Source organism: Diabrotica undecimpunctata, chromosome 2 (genome assembly GCF_040954645.1).
Source record: "Diabrotica undecimpunctata isolate CICGRU chromosome 2, icDiaUnde3, whole genome shotgun sequence".
Taxonomy (NCBI): Eukaryota; Metazoa; Arthropoda; class Insecta; order Coleoptera; family Chrysomelidae; genus Diabrotica; species Diabrotica undecimpunctata.
In genome coordinates, this window is record NC_092804.1 from 53,257,800 (window position 1) to 53,277,620 (window position 19,821).

General features: G+C 34.6%; 2 protein-coding genes across 6 annotated transcripts in view; one reads left to right on the forward strand and one right to left on the reverse strand.

Moving 5' to 3' along the window:
- Positions 1-343: 343 nt before the first annotated feature.
- Sgt1 (suppressor of G2 allele of skp1) lies at positions 344-15,500 on the reverse strand. Its single transcript, XM_072522895.1, has 5 exons — positions 15,341-15,500; positions 5,657-5,878; positions 1,630-1,720; positions 1,245-1,441; positions 344-601 (listed from the first exon to the last, which is right to left on the reverse strand). Exons 1-5 carry the CDS (start codon positions 15,371-15,373, stop codon positions 500-502), a joined length of 645 nt encoding a protein of 214 aa, XP_072378996.1. The 5' UTR covers positions 15,374-15,500; the 3' UTR covers positions 344-499.
- Positions 15,501-16,552: 1,052 nt separating this feature from the next.
- The window catches only part of Zyx (lipoma-preferred partner zyxin), a 46,887-nt gene continuing 43,618 nt past the window's right edge, over positions 16,553-19,821 (forward strand). The window contains exons 1-2 of one of the 5 annotated variants that reach the window (XM_072522888.1): positions 16,553-16,772; positions 17,261-17,409. In XM_072522888.1, the coding sequence (XP_072378989.1) occupies positions 17,275-17,409 (135 nt within the window). In that variant the 5' untranslated portion in view covers positions 16,553-16,772; positions 17,261-17,274. Of the gene's footprint in view, positions 16,773-16,989; positions 17,165-17,257; positions 17,410-19,821 lie in introns of those variants that run through there. The other 4 variants (XM_072522887.1, XM_072522891.1, XM_072522889.1 and 1 more) reach the window with 4 other exon arrangements.

A 19,821-nucleotide genomic window follows, 5' to 3' on the forward strand; every position in this document is an offset into this window, starting at 1 on the left:
TTTCTTATGTCCTCATATGATATATAGAAGCCATCACATGTGCACAAAGCAACAGCGTACAATGTTGATACTTGAGGTTCGCTTTCAACGAAGAGGTTTTTTAATTATTTGACTTACAAATCATTATATCGATAGTGTACGGTTTTTTTCAAAGACCCTGTTGTTCTTCACTGATTGACATTATTGGCATTATTTGGAAAAACCTTCATGTGTGAAAAATGTACGAAACGATTTGAAGATATGATTACCAAACTTCAGTAATAGTAAAATCGGAAATTTGATTGAACTCTGCTTTTGGAACATTTGAAAGTCGTTAATATTTAAAAAAAATAAAACAAAAACATTACTCTAAACTGTTTATTTTTAAACACTGTATTACAAATATTGCGGAAGAAATATCAAACTGATCTTTTTAATTAGTAATAAACTGAATATATCTTTTGTATAACTAAAATTTATTTAAACCATGGATTTAAAAACCAAATGGGTTTGTTTTAATTTAAAACTTTTTAAATTCCATTCCATCTGGGGGTTTGGCTTCAACTGTTTGTTTACTGATCTCATTCCAATTTGTACTTAAAACAGTGCCGCTACTCTCCATCTAAAAAAATTATAATCAGCTTTTGATTATTCTATCATAATAATTATGGTTATAACCATGATACTATGAATAACAAGATAGGATCTTCCCGTAGCACAAAATCGGTCGTGTTCGCACATGCCGTCATTGGAGAGCAGAATTTGAATTCTTGTTTAAGTTAAATGGGATTTTTATGCATTCTGTGATGAAATTATTCGATTAGCAAAATAATAATATTAAAAAAAGGTTTAATAATTACAATAATCGTACACAAAAGGATAAAGATTATTTATTGACACATACAAAAAACTGACATTACGAACGTGCAGCTCTCCAATTACGTCACGACTTATGCGCAATATCTTATCTTCTTAATCATAGTATCATGGTTATAACTAATCCATTAGTAAAAACTAGGTGGAACCGATTTAAAAACTAGGATAAACAATGCAATATTCAGGACATAGTACGTTGTGGAAGAGAAAAAAAATGAAGTCGAACCAACAGGCAACGAGAATAAAGGATGACACACCAGTCAAGACTGAGACGTAAGGCCATCAAGGAGACTAGCAGGGTAGTTAGTCATCTAAATCGCACACATTCTTAAATATAACCCAATAAACACAGGTCATGGACCTTACATAAACAGAAAAAAAATGCTTACAAAACTCTTGTTCATCGCCCGTTTGACTTCATCACTACCCTTGCCGTAAATCTCTTGAAATAACAAGTTGATAGCGTCGGCACCTTCTGGTTTCTCTTGTGCTTCTTGTTCCTTAATCTCTTTTTCAACTTTGTTCCAGTCTTTTCCTTTCTTGGAGGTGGGGTAAGATGGTGGACCGTCAGTGATTGGTTCTGCTTCTAAAATCAGATTTTAATTACATCTACAACAATTTACTATTTTCTTGTGGCATCTTAATACGATTTACTATTTACAGCAACATGTCAATGAAGTTATAACTCAATTTATCTTGACAATCTTTTAACTTCTCAATGTCATAAGCATTCATCATATTTATATACAATACGGTTAATTTTAACATACCTACCTTTTGGAATAACTTTTATAGCCTCAACTTTGGGAGCACCTTCTAATTTTTCCCACCTCAGACCTTCACATTTTTTTAACTTGATTTCTATCTAAAATATAGTTTTAATAAATATTTCATAAATATATAATTATCACAGCTGGTTACACTGATTATGTGAATGTGTTGCATACAAGCTGATATAATACATACAAGGTGACCCAGAGTAAATTTCCATTATCAAAAAGATATAAAACACAAAGTCAGAAACGATTTATTACCAAAGCATAAAAGAGTACGAATGCACATTTACTTTTTAAAAATAATGGTGTCCATATGACGGCCGTCTTGTTCAAGCACTCTTACAAACATCTGCGTAAGTGTTGGAACACATGTAGGCTTTACGATCGGACTATTGTTGTTTTCATAGCGAATACGTTGTTTCAGCTGAGTGATGCTAGCAGGAGGATCCACGTAGACGCGGCTTTTTAAGAACCCCCACAAAAAGAAATCTAGAGGCGTGAAGTCAGGCGATCGTGAAGGCCATTAAATATAGCCATGTAAAGAGATGAGATGCCCCAAATAATTCATTTACAGCATTTATTCATTTATGGACAAGTATGCTGTATGTGCTGTCGCACCATCTGGTTGGAACCAAGTGCAATTCTCACTGTTAGAGCACGACCGCGAGCATCTTCAAAAAAAATAGGGACCAATTATCCTATTTGCCGACATCGCACACCATACTGACACTTTTTTGGTATGAAGCTGTTTTGCATACTTTTCTTGTGGGTTATTAGGGTACCAATATCTCCAAGTTTGTTAATTGACGTAACTATCTAAATGAAAATAATCTTCATCACTAAAGATTACTGACTCTAAGCCACGATCATTCCAAAAGAAATTCATCATTGTTTTACAGAACCTTTTTGTTCTGGGAAAGTCTATACAGAATTTAAATACTGTACCCGCTAAATTTTGTATGGATGAAACTGCAAATCCTGCTTTAACCCTTTGTTGCCTGACGGTACTTTAAAGTACCACATAGTTTGAACGCTTGTATATTGTATATATTTCATTTGTTTCGCTTCTGCCTGACGGTACACAGAAGTCCTATGTATTTTCTACCTCTCCGATGCATAAAAAAATAAAATGGTTTTACAACAAACCACTTTCTGAAACAGAATTGCAAGACATAGCCAACGAAATTATGGCAGGTGATGACTTACCCTTAGATAATAATTTTGACACTGGTATAGAGGAAAGTGATAATGATAGTGACACGGATTTCGATTCGCTATTTCCAAATACATTTAAAGATAATTTCAAAAGAAATGGTGATGAAAAAAAAAGTGAATATTTTACAAGATATTAGACTGTCTCCGATCATTTCAAGTGAAGTGAATGATAACGATAATGCCAGAGGGTCTAATTCTTTATATCCAAATAGATTTGAAAATAAATTCGATGGTAATAATGCTGAGAAACAGGATATTGTTTTACAAGATATTGGACTCCCTCCAACCATTTCAAGTGAATCAGTCACTATCACTGCTGCATCGGTGCTGTACTTCAAGAAAATCTTTTGAGAAAAACACTGAAAATATAAACAGAAAGCTGCGTTTATATCAAAAGTTGAAGCAGAAGAGTCTGCTAATAATGAAGTTCAAGAACAACCTGCTGGTAGATGGAAGAAATGTAGTGTTAAACCCAAAATATCCGATATCCGATTTTGCAGAGCCGGAAGGTGTGGTCTAGGAATTGTTTGATAGTTCTCAAACTCCTACCAGCATTTTCTTAAAAGTTCTTGGCTCTATCATAGGCGATATCACTTACTAAAGTAATTTGTACGTTATGCAGAGAAATATACAATTTGATCTCACGGAAAAAGAGCTCCTGTTTCATTGGTATCAATTTTTTGTGGCCTATCACCAACTGCCGAACTGAAAACATTACTGGAATGGAAATCCCGATTTAGGCGTTTCTCTAGGTACTAATGCAATGTCTCGTAATTGCTTTGAGAAAATTTTGGCAAATATTCATTGCAAAAATAACTTAGAAATTCCAAAAAACAACAGAAACAAGCTATAAAAATTACGCCCAGTTATGGAAAAACTCAATCAGAATTTTCAAAATCTCTACAAAACAACAAGGGTCGCCGTTGATGAAAGTATGATACTTTTCACGGGTAGGTCGACTCTAAAAAAAAATATAATCCCCAGAAGCCTACGAGGATATAAAATCTGGTGCTTAGCTGACCAAAAAGGGTATATTTCAAATTTTGATGTGTATCAAGGCAAGAACGAACAACTAGAAAATGAATTTAGATGCCATGGATTAGGAGAACGTGTTACGTTGTCATTAACAAAGCCACATTGTGGCAAAAATAAAATCATCTATTTTGATAATTTCTTCACATCAATATCGTTACTGGAAAAACTGCTACTTGAAAATACTTTAGCGTGTGGAACAATTCGCAATAATAGAAAGAATTTTCCTAAGACTTTCGCCGAAGATAAAGCTTATAAAAGCGGAGACTTTGATTACAGGTACTCCAACACAAACATAGGTATTTTCAAGTGGAAGGGCAATAGAATCGTGAACTTTGCAACTAACTTCCACGGAACCGAGGAGACAGCAGTCAAAAGAACAAATAAAGATGGTACAAAAGCTGATATAAGTTGTCCAGTAGTTGTGGATGAGGGTAGTCATATGGGTGGGGTAGATCATGCTGATCAACTTCGTACCACCTATGGTAAGAATCGTAGATCAAAAAATAGTGGCATCGTTTATTTTGGGGGTTTTTAGATATTGCATTTGTTAATTCATACATTATACAGTGTGGCCTTATTGAAAAGATGAGCACGTTTGAGTTTAGAAGGTCAGCCTCTCAAGGATTACAAAATATGAATAAATGTGAATCAAAGAAGAGAAACTCAATCTTAAAACCGTTACAAAAGCGTCGAAAGTACAACTTCAGTGTTTTAGATGACATAGGTTTAGGAAATAGGGGAGCCACTGGATCAAATACGAAGGTAGTAAAGGCCGGTGTGAGTATTGTAGTGCCCAAGGTATCCAGTCACATCCTCACAGTAAATGCAGCACGTGTGGGTGTTTCTGTGTTGCAATGAAAAAAAAACGGTTTTGAAATTTACCATGAGATAAATTTTTAACATCATCTTATCAACATTTAATTATTTTTTAAGAATAATGTGTAAATTAAGATACTTTAGAACTATTTAAGTCATACAAAACAATTAATTTTAAAAATATGCAAATAAAATATAGTGCCCCCTATATTTACTTAGGTATTTCCTTGTCTTTCACCTTTCCAGAAGTCCAAATTTTTGTTTTTTCCCTGTAAATACCAATTATTGCTAACAACAACAATTCTCGAATCTCTGTATTTGGGCAACAAAGGGTTAAAATGCATTGCATGCTGGAATAACTAATTTGTAATGTCTATGCAGCTGATCTTTTAAGATGTTGAGTCACTGCATGGTTTGCTGGTCACTGCTGTTCGAACCGACTTTGGCTTACTAGGGTGTTTCTAATTTTGGGCTGAACAGTGTTTCGAAACTTTATCACCCACGCCCACCCTTTTACAACATTTTTCGAGGGTGTAACTGCTATGTGATGAATATTATACTGAGCACACAACTGTCACCTTGCTACTGTATACGAATTATTGCTCTTGAAATATGCTTAGATTATAAATGCACATTGTTTCCATCACCCCTGCTCAATTGCTACTACCAAAATTCTGCTTGTCTTGACTACCTCACATCATTTGTCCCATCTAACTCTGTTTACAACTTAATGCGGTATGACTAAAAGGAAAATTTATTCTGGGTCATCTAGTATATATTCAGGGTGCCCAATTAAGTCAGCATCATATGGGAAACTTTTTTGTTTTTAGTGTTATGAAAAAAAGTTATTCTTTTTAAAAAGTACTAAATTATCTAAAACCTAGAATACAATCATCAGATATTAAATTTAGTTAGTGATATAATTTAAAGATATCGCAAAATATTGCAAAAATACTAACCTTTGCTGGTGAAAGTTTATAACTACTTTGATCAGATATTACAGAATTAGACAGATTCAGACACAAATTGCAGGGTTCAAAATCTGGATGGGATATGTCTATTGTGACTTTGTTGGTAGAAATATCTAATTTTAAATGTTCATCTTTGATATTCCTCACTAAAACAGTGATTACTACTGCAGCATCAGTCTGATACCAGTCATGTCTGATTGCCAACTTTGGCTAAAAAAAATAATTCAATATTATTTGAAATATATAAAAACGGATTTTGTAATAAAAGATAGTGTTACGTAAAAATATGAGTCATAGTTTTAACCTGTAAACATGTTTTTATTCTAATATGTTGTAGAGTTTACGAGAGGCTTCGATTTACCTGAGCGACCTTCCAGAACCGATGCGAGGGAAATCCAGTTTGCCTTTACCGTTTCGCCATCGAAGGTTTTAGATTTTTCGAGATAACGGCACTGGTATATAATAACGGAACTTTATTTGGAAGGGACAGTTAATTCTCAAGACCCGCGCTCGCGAATTTGTTACGTACGGATATAATAAATTATTGTCAGATAAGTTAATATAAATAAAGAAATAAATTAAATCCGTAAGTGTTATAAATATTGAACCTTTTAATAAATTCACAACAAATGGTGTCAGAACAGTGGAATACTTAGATAAATTGCGAAAATAAATTACAAGTGAATATAAAATAAATTGTGAAAATGGCTACGATTTATGAGCTGACAGTGACTAATTTAAGAAGACATCTTGAAGACAGAGAATTAGCTTCTACCGGAAAAAAGGCTGAGTTAGTCCAACGACTAAAGAACGCTTTGCTAGAAGAAGGACTAGATCCAGAGACTTATATATTTGAAGATGCTGTGATCTCGTCGATTTCGAAATTAGAGAACAAAGTTTCCGGCGACATCGCTTCTTTGGAAGACAAAGTTTCTAACGAGATTTCTTCGCTGGAAAGCAAAGTCTCTGCTAATATCTCTTTGGAAATCTCTAAAGTAACTTCTGAGATGTCTGCCCTCGACAATAGAATGTCTTCGCTAAAAAACCAAGTTGCTGCCGATATGTCGGCCTTCGAAGAAAAGATTAAAGAGATAGAAAGGAAGATGGAGGAAACCGGGACAGCAGAGAGAGGAAACAATCCAATTACAGTGGAGACAAAAGAAGACGAGACGAAATGTAAGTTGGAGACACGGCCCAAATTTGAAGGAAGTGGAGGTTCTATTCATGTTAAAGTCCCAACTTTCGACGGAAAATCATCATGGAACAACTACATGAAACAGTTCGAATCAGCCGCAAGAGCAAATGGATGGTCTGAAAAAGAAAAGGCGGTAAACCTGACTATCGCTCTTCGAGGAGATGCCTTAGATGTGCTTCAGACCATAGCAGTAGAGGAGACCGATGATTTCGAACAACTGAAGAAGAGGTTAAATATGCGATATGGCCACGAACATTTGGAGCATGTATATCAGTCGCAGCTTAAAAATCGTAGACAGAAGAAAGATGAGGCTCTTCAAGAATATGAGGTAGATATTGCCAGATTAGTACGATATGCTTATCCAACAGCTCCCGAAGACATGATGGAAAAATTGGCCGTTCAAACGTTTATTGATGGTCTTCGTGATCATGAAATGCAGAGAACACTACGATTAGCTCGTCACAAGACGCTGGTTGATGTCTTATCCGCCGCCCTCGAATACGAGTCAGCTACGCAGGCCTCTGGCGGGTACAGTAAAGTTAGGACTGTAAAAGAGGAAGGAGATGAAGATAAACTTGACCAGCTCTTTAATTTGATAAAAAGCATGACATGCAAGAAAACGAAGACCATAAAATCAAGAAACTCACCATCGGAAAAACCAGAACGAGTCGGCTTTAGGGGAGCAGCTTCGACCCGGAACTTTTCCAAAGACCCTCTTATACTAATAGCTTCTTTGAAATGTCGTGAAGATAGTGTATATGTAGATGGAGAAATAAATGGTAAAAGACATACGTTGTTGGTGGATACCGGAGCGACCAGAACCATTATACGCCCGACAGTTATAAACAGCCGAAAGAAACTGTTACCAACGAGGTTACGACTTCGGACCGCTACAGGTGAAAATGCCAACATTCATGGAGAAATCCAGGTACAATTGGGAATTGGGGCAGAAAAGTTTGTCCATACTGTTATAGTTGCTGACATCGAAGAGGATGTTATATTAGGAATGGACGTAATGAATATGCATGGATTCCAATTGGATTTTGAGAATAAGGTAATCAAAGTTGGCAACGAGGAGATATTTCTCCATCCACATAATGACAACACTGTGCAAGCAGCCATTACAGAAGATACAGTCGTGCCTGCGAGAAGCGAAACGATCATAGTAGCGCGACTACAGGGAATTGTAGACGAAGGGAGACCTGTTATGATGGAGCCTTGGAACCACGACGATGAGGTTGGCCGTGGAATCATAATTGGAAAGGAATTGGTGACTTCGGCTAAAGAAATTCCTGTGAGACTTATCAATGTCAACGACTACCCAGTGACCATAAAGAAAGAGACAAAAGTAGGAACTTGTGTACCTGTGACATCCATAATCCGTCAGGCGACAACATCTGATAATTCCAACGACAAATTCGACCAAATGGTTGCAGTTGCAGGACAGTCTCTAAATCAGATGGAGAAAAGGAAATTAGGGGAATTTCTGCGGCAGTATCGTGATATTTTCGTACCGAAAGGAGGAAAGACGGGAAGAACTACCGTTGTTAAGCATAAAATTGATACTGGTAATGCTAAGCCAATTCGTCAAACAGCTCGACGATTACCACAGGCGAAGAGAGAGGAAGCTGAAACGATTGTTCAGGAAATGAAGAAAGACGGGGTGATAGAACCTTCTACGAGCCCATGGGTCTCTCCGGTGGTCCTGGTTAAGAAGAAAGACGGAACGACGAGGTTCTGTGTGGATTACCGTTTGCTGAACAACTTTACCAAGAAAGATAGTTATCCTCTGCCTCGGATCGATGACACATTGGACACATTGGCTGGAAGTAAATTGTTTTCTACTTTAGATTTGAAGTCTGGATACTGGCAGGTAGAAATGGACCCAGTCGATAAAGAAAAGACAGCCTTCACCACAGGATCTGGATTGTGGCAATTCAACGTTATGCCATTTGGACTTTGTAATGCTCCTGCGACATTTGAGAGGCTTATGGAAAATGTGTTGAGAGGGTTATCTTGGAAAACATGCCTGGTTTATTTAGATGACATAATCGTCTTGGGGGAGACATTCGAAGATCATTTGAGGAATTTAGAAAACGTTTTTAATCGACTTAAAGCTGCCCAATTAATGCTAAACCCCAAGAAGTGCCAGCTATTTCAAGGTAAAGTCAATTATCTGGGTCATATAGTCAGTAAAGAAGGAGTGGCCGTGGATAAGGGAAAAATCGATTCCATTAAGGAATGGCCAAAACCAACTGACAAACATCAAGTGAGAAGTTTTCTTGGACTATGTACTTACTACCGGAGGTTTATTAAGAAGTTTGCAGATATCGCTAAGCCATTAACGCGACTTACAGAGGAAGCAAGAGAATACCGCTGGGATATAGACTGCCAAAATGCCTTTGAAACGTTGAAAAACCATTTAATAACAGCACCAATTTTGGGGTATCCACTGCCAGAAGGAGAGTTCATCTTAGATACGGATGCAAGTAATGTGGGAATTGGAGGAGTGCTGTCTCAGATTCAAGGAGGACAGGAACGAGTCCTCGGATATTTTAGTAAAGTTCTTTCAAAACCTGAGCGGAATTATTGCGTCACGAGAAGAGAACTTCTAGCAGTAGTTAAATCAGTAGAGCACTTCTATCAATACATCTATGGCAGAAAGTTTCTAATCCGAACCGACCATGCCGCCCTTAAGTGGTTGATGCAGTTTAAGAATCCAGAGGGTCAGATAGCCAGGTGGATCGAACGACTCCAAGAATACGATTTTAAGATTGAGCACCGGGCCGGAGTTAGCCACAGAAACGCTGATTCTCTTTCCAGAAGGCCATGCTCAGCAGAGTGTTCCCACTGCAACAAAACGGAATCCAAGGAAGCAGCAGTGCTAAGAACGACGATTGTCAACAACGACTGGACGCCTACTAAGATCAGGGAAGAACAAGAGAGAGATCCAGTTATACAAAAAATCCGAAAATGGAAAGAGGAAAACCGTCGACCACCTTGGCAGGAAATATCAAACCTATGCTCAGTAGTTAAGACGTATTGGGCCCAGTGGGACTCATTTATCATCGAAGATGGCTTGCTCAAACGAGTCCTGGAAAATGATGACGGTTCAGAGAAAAGAAGACAGTTGGTGATCCCAAAGAGCAGAATAGCCGAAGTACTTCGTCAGTTACACGACAGTCCATCGGGAGGGCATTTTGGTGTAAGGAAAACCCTTCAGCGAATTCGGGAACGGTTTTATTGGATGAACAGTTCCGACGACGTAAAAGACTGGTGTAAGAAATGTACTATTTGTGCTACGAGTAACGGGCCTCACCGGAAAAGGAGAGCTCCTATGAGACAATATAATGTTGGAAGCCCGTTTGAAAGAATAGCTTTGGACATTGCAGGGCCATTTCCAGAAAGTGAAAATGGGGGCAAGTACATGTTGGTAGTAATGGATTACTTCACTAAGTGGGTCGAGATTTACGCACTTCCAGACCAGAAGGCCGCCACCGTTGCAGATAAGTTGATCCAAGAATATATCAGCCGATTTGGAGTGCCTTTGGAGATACATAGTGACCAAGGCAGGAACTTCGAAAGCGATCTATTCCAAGGAATATGTGATAGACTAGGCATGAAGAAAACAAGAACTACCGCGTATCATCCGCAATCGGATGGTATGGTAGAACGAATGAATAGGACAGTTGGCAAGTATTTGACAAAGATGGTGTCCGATCATCAGCGAGACTGGGACCAATACCTTCCGTTCTTCACAATGGCCTACAGATCTGCTGTTAACGAATCAACAGGCCAGACACCAGCCAAAGTCCTATTCGGACGCGAAATGCGACTACCTTGTGATCTCGAGTTTGGATGTAAACCTGGAGAAGATGTAGCAGGTGAAGATTATGTGATCGAACTACGAAGAAGAATGGACGATGTACATGAGTTGGTCCGTTCCCACCTTCAGATCGCTAGCGACAGAATGAAGAAACGGTACGATACACAAGCCGAAAAGGGTTGCTTTAAGAAGAACGACAAAGTATGGCTGTATAATCCCAAGAAGCGAAAAGGTTGTTCTCCCAAATTGCAGCAGTTTTGGGAAGGTCCATACCTCATTATGGAGAAGATCAACGATGTCATCTACCGAATAAGCAAGATTCCGAGGGGAAAGCCGATGATAGTACACCATAACCGGTTGGCGTCTTTCGAAGGTGACCACGACGTAGATGAAGAAGTGGAAGTAAACCAAGTCCAAGACGTGTCTGACCTCACGTTTGAGGAATTCATGGGTGCCTATGGAGGTACCGGTAAAGCAAGACATGGTGTTACCACTGAAGAAAAGCAAGATCTACTCGCGCTCCCCGATGACTACTCGCTGGCCCTTACCATCCCGGCCAGTATCAAAGACGCACCAGGGTTGGCATCCGTCTTTCGAAGGAAGTTTGGTCGAGTTGCAGAACTTCAATGCCAGGTGCCAGCTCCCGGTAAAACCTTGAAACTCCAAGATGCATCACGTTACCTTTTCTACCTGGTAACAAAAGACACTGCCCGTGACCAACCTACCTACCGAGATGTATGGGAAGCCTTACTTCAATTGAGAGAGCACGTACTAGAGTCCGACGTGCAAAAGTTAGCCATGTCAAAGTTGGAGTGCCGCCAATTAGATTGGAGGGTTATCCGAAATATGGTGGAGGAGATCTTTAAAGACACCGAAGTCCAGGTGTTAGTCTGTTGCAATCCGCATAGTTACTGGTGCGGAGAGAAAACCGTCCCTTGCCATTTTTATACAACTGGAAGTTGTAAAAGAGGGTCCAGTTGCCGATACCAGCATACCGTTCCAGTTCTAGCCCCGACAAGGTTCCAGGAGGAACCATCTTTTGAGAGGGGGGCAATGTTACGTAAAAATATGAGTCATAGTTTTAACCTGTAAACATGTTTTTATTCTAATATGTTGTAGAGTTTACGAGAGGCTTCGATTTACCTGAGCGACCTTCCAGAACCGATGCGAGGGAAATCCAGTTTGCCTTTACCGTTTCGCCATCGAAGGTTTTAGATTTTTCGAGATAACGGCACTGGTATATAATAACGGAACTTTATTTGGAAGGGACAGTTAATTCTCAAGACCCGCGCTCGCGAATTTGTTACGTACGGATATAATAAATTATTGTCAGATAAGTTAATATAAATAAAGAAATAAATTAAATCCGTAAGTGTTATAAATATTGAACCTTTTAATAAATTCACAACAATAGATAGATGGTTTATTGGTAATAATTGAATACAAAAGTATTTTTTATAAGTCAAAGAAAAAAAATATATATGTCAATATAGTTAATATACACATATGTAAATAAAAATATAAAACATAAAACATAGATACAGTGTTTTAACTTATACTGTTGACAATTACAACAAATTAAAATCGAAAGTAAAATATTCCTCATATGTAAAAAAGGCATTCACTATAAGGTAACTCTTAATTTTTGCCTTAAACTGATGAAAATTAAGAGCTTTTATTCTGGCTGGCACTAAGTTGTAGAATTTTATGGCTAAATACCTTGAACCACTTCTGGATCTCTTAAGTCGACCAAATTCTGGTATAAGATTATTGTTAAATCTGGTGGGATAATTATGAAAATCTACATGCGCATTGTATTGGCTAAGATTTTGTTTAATGTGCAACAGACACTGCATAATGTATACACAAGATAAAGTTAAAATTTTCAAAGCTCTAAAGGAGTTTCTACAGTCTGCTCTATAACAGAGCCCAGAAATAATATGAGCATACTTTCTTTGTTCTGCAAACAGTTTATCAATATGACAAGAGTGACCCCAGGAGAGAATAGCATATGTCAGATGAGAATGAAAATTACTATGATAAGCTGTTAAAATAGTTTCCCTGGAAGTCACTTGTACAAGGTTCCTGAAGAGGAAAAAACTATGTAATACAATATGAGAGTGACAGCTAGTCCTAAAAGGCCACGGGGCCATGGCACTAGCTCTGAAATATAATTGATCGTAAAATATATTGACCACTAAAAATACTTCTGTGTTTAATATGCCTTTTTTAATATTAATGCATTATCTACATACTTTATTTATCATTAAATAATTTAATCTTCACGAAAAAACAAATTATTCAAAGGAGTTGACTACCTGAGCCCATTTCAGTATGGCCGGAGATTTGACTTCAAATGTATAGGAAAAATGTTAGACGTGGTCTGGAATAGGACGCATAGGAAAAATGGAATGTTTCGGAGCCAGACAAACTTAGGCCCGAGTGTGTTTTAGAATGTAACTTTGCTAGTGTATCAGAATGTTTTTCGCTTATCTATAACGTTTTAATTACGTTTGAAGTGTTCGATTTCGAACGTGTTTACGCTGTTTCAATTTTACTGTTTAGTCTTGAGGAAAAATGAACATTAGCTGTTTGTTAGTGAAACTCACTCGCTTGAGGACAAAATTTAAATCAAGGAACTTGGTAGACCACTTCAAGATTTAAATATAACAATAATTAAGCAGAAAGCTTCAACATCTAGCTCTTAAAATTTTAATTGCCGTGTAAGGAAGTTTAATAGAAATATATATTTAAAAAATAGCTATATTTGTGGATATGATCAACAAAATGCATTTTTTTATTTCGTGTGTGTTTTGTTTGGGGGCGATTCGACATGGGCAAGACATAGTATCATTGATTAAGTGCTTGTTTACAAGAAAATAAAAACTCATGAAAATAGCAAAGAATATTTTTTAGTTTCTCTGTGTTCAGAAAATCAAATATAATGACCCAGTTAAGTTCGGCTTGTAGATAAAATGTTATTATGCAGAACAAACAAGTTGATGAAAACAGGTATATTTGAAACATTAATATAATTTGTATAAGATTCTGTGGTGCATTAGAATTAGCATTGCGAGGTCACAATGAAAAGGAAGAATCAACAAATTAAGGAGTTTGTGGGAATTAATAGAGTTTAGTTTTCAATTAGATACATATTTAAAGGATCATTTTAAATAGCAACAGTATTTAAAGGGGCCTCCAGAAGTATACAAAATGAATTATTGGACTGTATGCTTGGCATTTACCATGATGAGGTGACTAAAGAAATTAACAAATCAAATTATGTAACTGTAATTGCTGATGAAACTACAGATGTCACTACCAAATTTCAGTTAGTCATTATATTATGATATATTGCCTCCAATAAGTCAGTAGAAAGATTTTGGAAATTTGTAAATCCTCCCGGACAGAATGCCATTATAATAACAAATTGTATATGTATTGTTATGATCGAGCGTCAGTAATGAGCAGCAGTGTAAATGGGGAACAAAAAATAATTAAAGATAAATATTCATTTGCAAACTATATACACTGCTATGCACATCAGATGAACTTTATAATGAGAATATATCTGCAATTGATGCTTCTGTTGAGATTTGTTCTTTTTTTACTACATCACCTCAAAGAACCAAGGTATTGGATGATATAGCTTATAAGCGACCACCACAAACATCACAAACTACACTTGAGTGCAAAATAATAGACTCAAAATTATTTTGTGAAAGTATGTCTCCTGTTTCAATCTAAAAAGTGTTAATTTAAAAATATTTAGTGTACCTACAATCATTAACCTCATTATTGAGTTTTAAAAAAGTTTTGTTTTTTGGTGAATCGGATGACATATTACAAATAATGCAACACGTAGAGAGACTTAACACAGTATCAGCTGCATTTTGTATACAACAATTTTAATTCTTCTTTGGATGTTTCGTAAGTACCTAGAATTGTTTTTGTAATCCATAGTAAGTATGCCCTATTTGTAAGGTTTATTCATATTTTAATTTCTTGGCTTGCTTTGTTGGTAGTAGTCACCAGGGAGCCAAGGTATGTGAAGCTCTCAACACACATATAAAATAAATGTTGATTATATTTAAGTATATAAGACATCATTCGGAACATTTTGGCTTCTTGAGATGTTCATGAGATTATTAACTTTAAATTGAATAATAATAAAAGCAACACATAGAAAAGTTGCTAGAAATAAGAATTTAAATGCTAGGTTGACAATTACAGAGATTCTTCTACAAAAAATTTCATAGCAAGTAGTAATAGTAAGTATGGTATTAGTTTACTGTACTCAAATATGTAATACATATATATTTTTGTGGTCTTAAGGAACACCCAATGAATCATTCTCATATTTGTTTTCTGACATTTTTACTCATCATATTGCCATGTTCTTCACATAGTTTATAGGAGACATATTGCCATATTTACAGTAAATCTATGCACAATAAACAAACTTAATATTTCACAATCTGCTGGTCCAGTCTATTAAAAAACACTGGTTAATTATGTATTATTATCAGATTAGATATAATCAAAAACGAACAAAGATACTAATATTTAAGTTAGTAAGTAATCAGTAATTAATCTGCTAATAAAATGTGATTCTCAATTAATAGGTAGTAACAAAATTATACACACTAACCTTTCCTTCTATAGTTGCCTGTTCTTCTGTCATGATTGATCCTGTATTCCCGATGAGTTATAATAAAAAATATTACCATCCAACTTTATTGAAGATCCAAGATTTTTCCTGAATTGAAAATTGAATAGTATTTTTCAAAAAATGACATCTTGTCAAATTCTTCTACATTAGTTTCTAGAACACAAATCTTGTACATATACAACAAGCAGCGAACATGGTACAATCAATTTAAAATCTTGAATACAAAAATGATACAAAACAACACACAATGCAGTTTTATATGCTAAAATAAATTATATACCCAGCCATCAGTATTTATTTATTTAATCAATAATTATTATTAACTTAATAAAAAGATAAATCTAAGGTAAAGTCTTTAAAGTAAATCAAATTTAAGTAATGTGATACATACCTATGTATTTTTACAGTAAAGTTTAATTGTTTAAACAAATGTGGTTTAATCTTTAATCCCATATAGATACATATTTATTGAACTTTAACATGCCACAAGAAAACAGTTTCAGAACCTCTCTAATTAAATAATATTACAGGTGTTATAAGATTTTAACAACAAATGAAATTTGGAAATTTATAATAAAATATCTAGTTCTAAACTAAAAATTTAATAGACTTATCTATGATATATTTTTTCTATATTTTATTGCGTTTAGTACAGTACTTAGCATGGTACTTAGATAGTTTAATTAAGACTTAAAATTAATACCAATATAATGATTAAGAATTTAAAATTCAATTCAAAATAAAATTAAAATAATAAGTGATAGTTGCTTCTAAGAATGTTAAATGTTATTTTATATGGAATTAATCCACAATTGATTGTAATGAAAATTCTAAAATAAAATTATTCACTCATAAATTTATTTTAGAACTTTTGAAAACTATTTTCGGATTGGAAATCAAAACGTCAAAACAAATGTATATAAAAATACATTCAATTATGGTCATTATTCATTACAATTGTGGTTTAATCTCATATACATAGAATATTTAATAAAAATGCCACAATTAAACAGTTGCAGCGTCTTCTACAATATGTTCTATGAAAAAATATCCATTATAATGCGATGACTCAAGAAGTGTGACGAAATTTTTTAGAAAATTTATCTGTGAGGTAAATATTCAAGCTGATAACTGCATACCTCAAATAAAACCATTTTAGGAAAGCTTATTCAGTCATTCTCAGATTACACCACTTACGACTTAGTTTACCAGACAAATCTTGGTACTAAAATATGACAGCAAACGTCCAAGAGTTCATTGGTTTGGTTTACGATTTGTCATAGGAAAGTGTATACTTGCCACTTCCACTACTGTTTAATATACCTTAATATTCTTTTTGTTTGGGTGGAGTGTGTGATTGTGTGAATTAATCTATTACGAACAAATTTTTTATTTTCTTTAGTGTTAAAAGGTGAGATCTACAATTATATTGGCTTAAAACTGCTATCATGTTTAGACTCATGCCTTGGAGTATTTTTTGCTAAATTGTTGTTTTTTGCCAATTTCAGGATCATTTGTTTTAGGTATTAAAGATAAAATGTACACAACAAAAAGACTTGTTTTTTTATGTGCCCAATTATGCTTTTTACCTGAAGTATATATTTTTTCTGTATCCTGATTATCTCCAGTTCTAATTTATTTTGAGCAAAGATCATCAATATATTTTTAGTATTTAATTAAGTATGCAATAGTATGGCATCATAAAGTCCAATATTCAACTATAGTTTAATCTGCTGGCTCTCAAAACAAAGGGGTTAAGTGCAAACATTCATTGGCACAATATATTCTAAACAATCTCACAAGGTTAAATTAATGATACAAAAATATTTTATAGCTTTATTTATGCTTTATTTGGTATAAATATAAATTCAATAACACATACACTTTCTGTTGTAGCAGTTTGAACTTTGACAATGAATGAATTAGATAAACAACTGGCTGAATTAGCCCTTATAAATCAAATGGATTTAAGGTCTGGTAATGTAGGAACTCCAGGAAAGAAAGTTGGACCAGCTGTTCCACCAAAACCTAAGAAAACACAACCACAGGTAAACAATTTATTTTTAATTTCATATCTTACTATAACACAATATGGTTTGAAATAGATGTTTCATTTTAATGAATTTGTTTGATCAGTCATATTGAACCATGAGAGGGTATTGAAGCCATACAGATTAATTTATATATTGCTTTCAATTTTTCAACAAAATCTTGGTGTAGTAAACCAATGCAAAAATTTAAACCTCTAAGTATTAATCTCTACGGTAGTCACACCTATTTTTGAGACACCAATAGTTGCTACTGACTGTCATTCTGAAATTCTGGATACAGGCTATTACTTGCAAAATCCAAACTCCAAATTGATATTAACAAAATTATGGCATGGTGCAATTGGAACCAAATGAGCATTAATGTTGGAAAATGTCACTTTATTAGTTTCTGTAGAAGAATTAACAACCTCTCTTATAATTACAAATTAGCTGAAGAACCACTGAAGGCTGTCTCAACTGTAAGAGATCTAGGTGTTCAATTAGATTCCAAACTAAATTTTTGCGCTCATTTTGATTATGTGAATAACCAGGCATTCAAAATGTTAGGCTTCATTATTAGAACCTCTAGATGTTTGCATAACATTAATTCCATCAGACTGATTTACATTTCCCTAGTAAGATCTGTTCTTGAGTATTGCTCAGTCGTTTGGTCACCCACTTATGAAGTCCATATAGCCAAGCTTGAAAAAGTCCAAAATAAATTCATTAGGTACTTAAGTTTTAAATTACACAAACCTTTAAGCGACCATTCCTACTCAGAAATTAGAAATACATTAAACCTTCCTAGGCTATCTTCCAGACAGATCTATGCTGATGTTTTATTTCTTCATAAACTACTGAATTCAAAAATTAATTGCAATGATCTACTGTCTCTAATCGACTTTAATGTTCCCTCTAGAGTTACTAGAACATCTCATAATTTTGCAATTAAATTTCATCGCTCTAATTTTGGTAGGCATTCTCCACTGAGTAGAATCATTCTAAATGGAAATAGAATAGACTTTGATTTGTTGCTGTGCGCTTCGGAAAATGTCTGTAGAATGTGTTTAAAAAAATTTTGTAATTTTATGTGATTTGTATTTGCTATGTGCTTTATATAGTTTTAATATTTGTTTTTTTTTTCTATATGGCTGCATTGCCAATTCTTTTCATACATATTTGCTATATCTTTGTAATTATTGTATCACTAGATAATACTTGTAATACTTTGTGTATATATTGAATTGGGTGGTATCCCGTTAATAAATAAATAAATAAATAAAAAAATGTGACTTGGGTTAATAAATGAACAATGTGAAAATTATGAATAAATTATCTTCGAGGCACTAGTCTAGTAAGACAGAACAATGTCTAAGGAGATGAAATTTATATCAATTTTTGTAGTTCTTTCTTTTTTCTTGCTTTTTTCTTTCGTACCTATTACACATTTTACAGATTTCTTGGGTTTACTTTTTTTATCATTTTTGGAATGTTAGCCTACAGCCAAGTATTCTTTCATTAGCTGATGAAGATGTTTTTGTCCTGTAATTGTAATCTGTCATATTACCTAAATAATTTTTATTTCAAAATTTAGATTATAGAATGCATATATTCTAAATAAAACTTATCCAAACTTGTAACTCCATTGTACACTAATAGTAGCTGTAAACTCGCACTTCGCACATGCTAATGATACTCACAGTGGTGAATTCATTACAGTTTTGATACACATTAAAGAAAGACAGTACAATTCCAAAATTATCTAGACTCACTAACTCATCTGGAACAAAACGATTAAAATATCATAAAAAATACTTTTTCATGGAGCAATAGTCTGGGCACAATAATTACTGCAGAGTTAAGTATGTCTGTATTTGAAAATATTGAAGAGAAAATTATTTTTAAAAAACATGGCAGAAAAACTCACTAAATCAACACACACCCAATTGAAACTTGGAGTATACAAGTTACAAAAATACTAAAGAATAGGAACATTATTTATGTTAAGATCTTTTTAACAAAATTATTAAACTTACACTTTCGAAATATTTCAATCACTAATTCACTAATAATCAATATAAACCATGCCCAACAAATTTGTTTCAATCAAATATTGATTGAAATGTAAACAGTCAAATTTTTTATCATCAATAATAAATAGTATTGAAATCAATTTATCTGACAATCCACTTTATTTTTGGTCTTTTACCAAAAGCAGGAAAAATGGTTACATTCTTCTTCAAAAAGTTTTTCTGCACTAGTTTTTTTGTATTTTTGTGCACATGTGCATTTCCATTAGGTATTTTGGATCCATTATATCCATGGATTTATGCTTTAACAGGAAGAACTCAAATAGTGAGTTCTGCGAAGTTGGTAGCTGCATATCTGATGAAACTAAAGTTTCATCTGGGATATTACAGTGTTTCAATA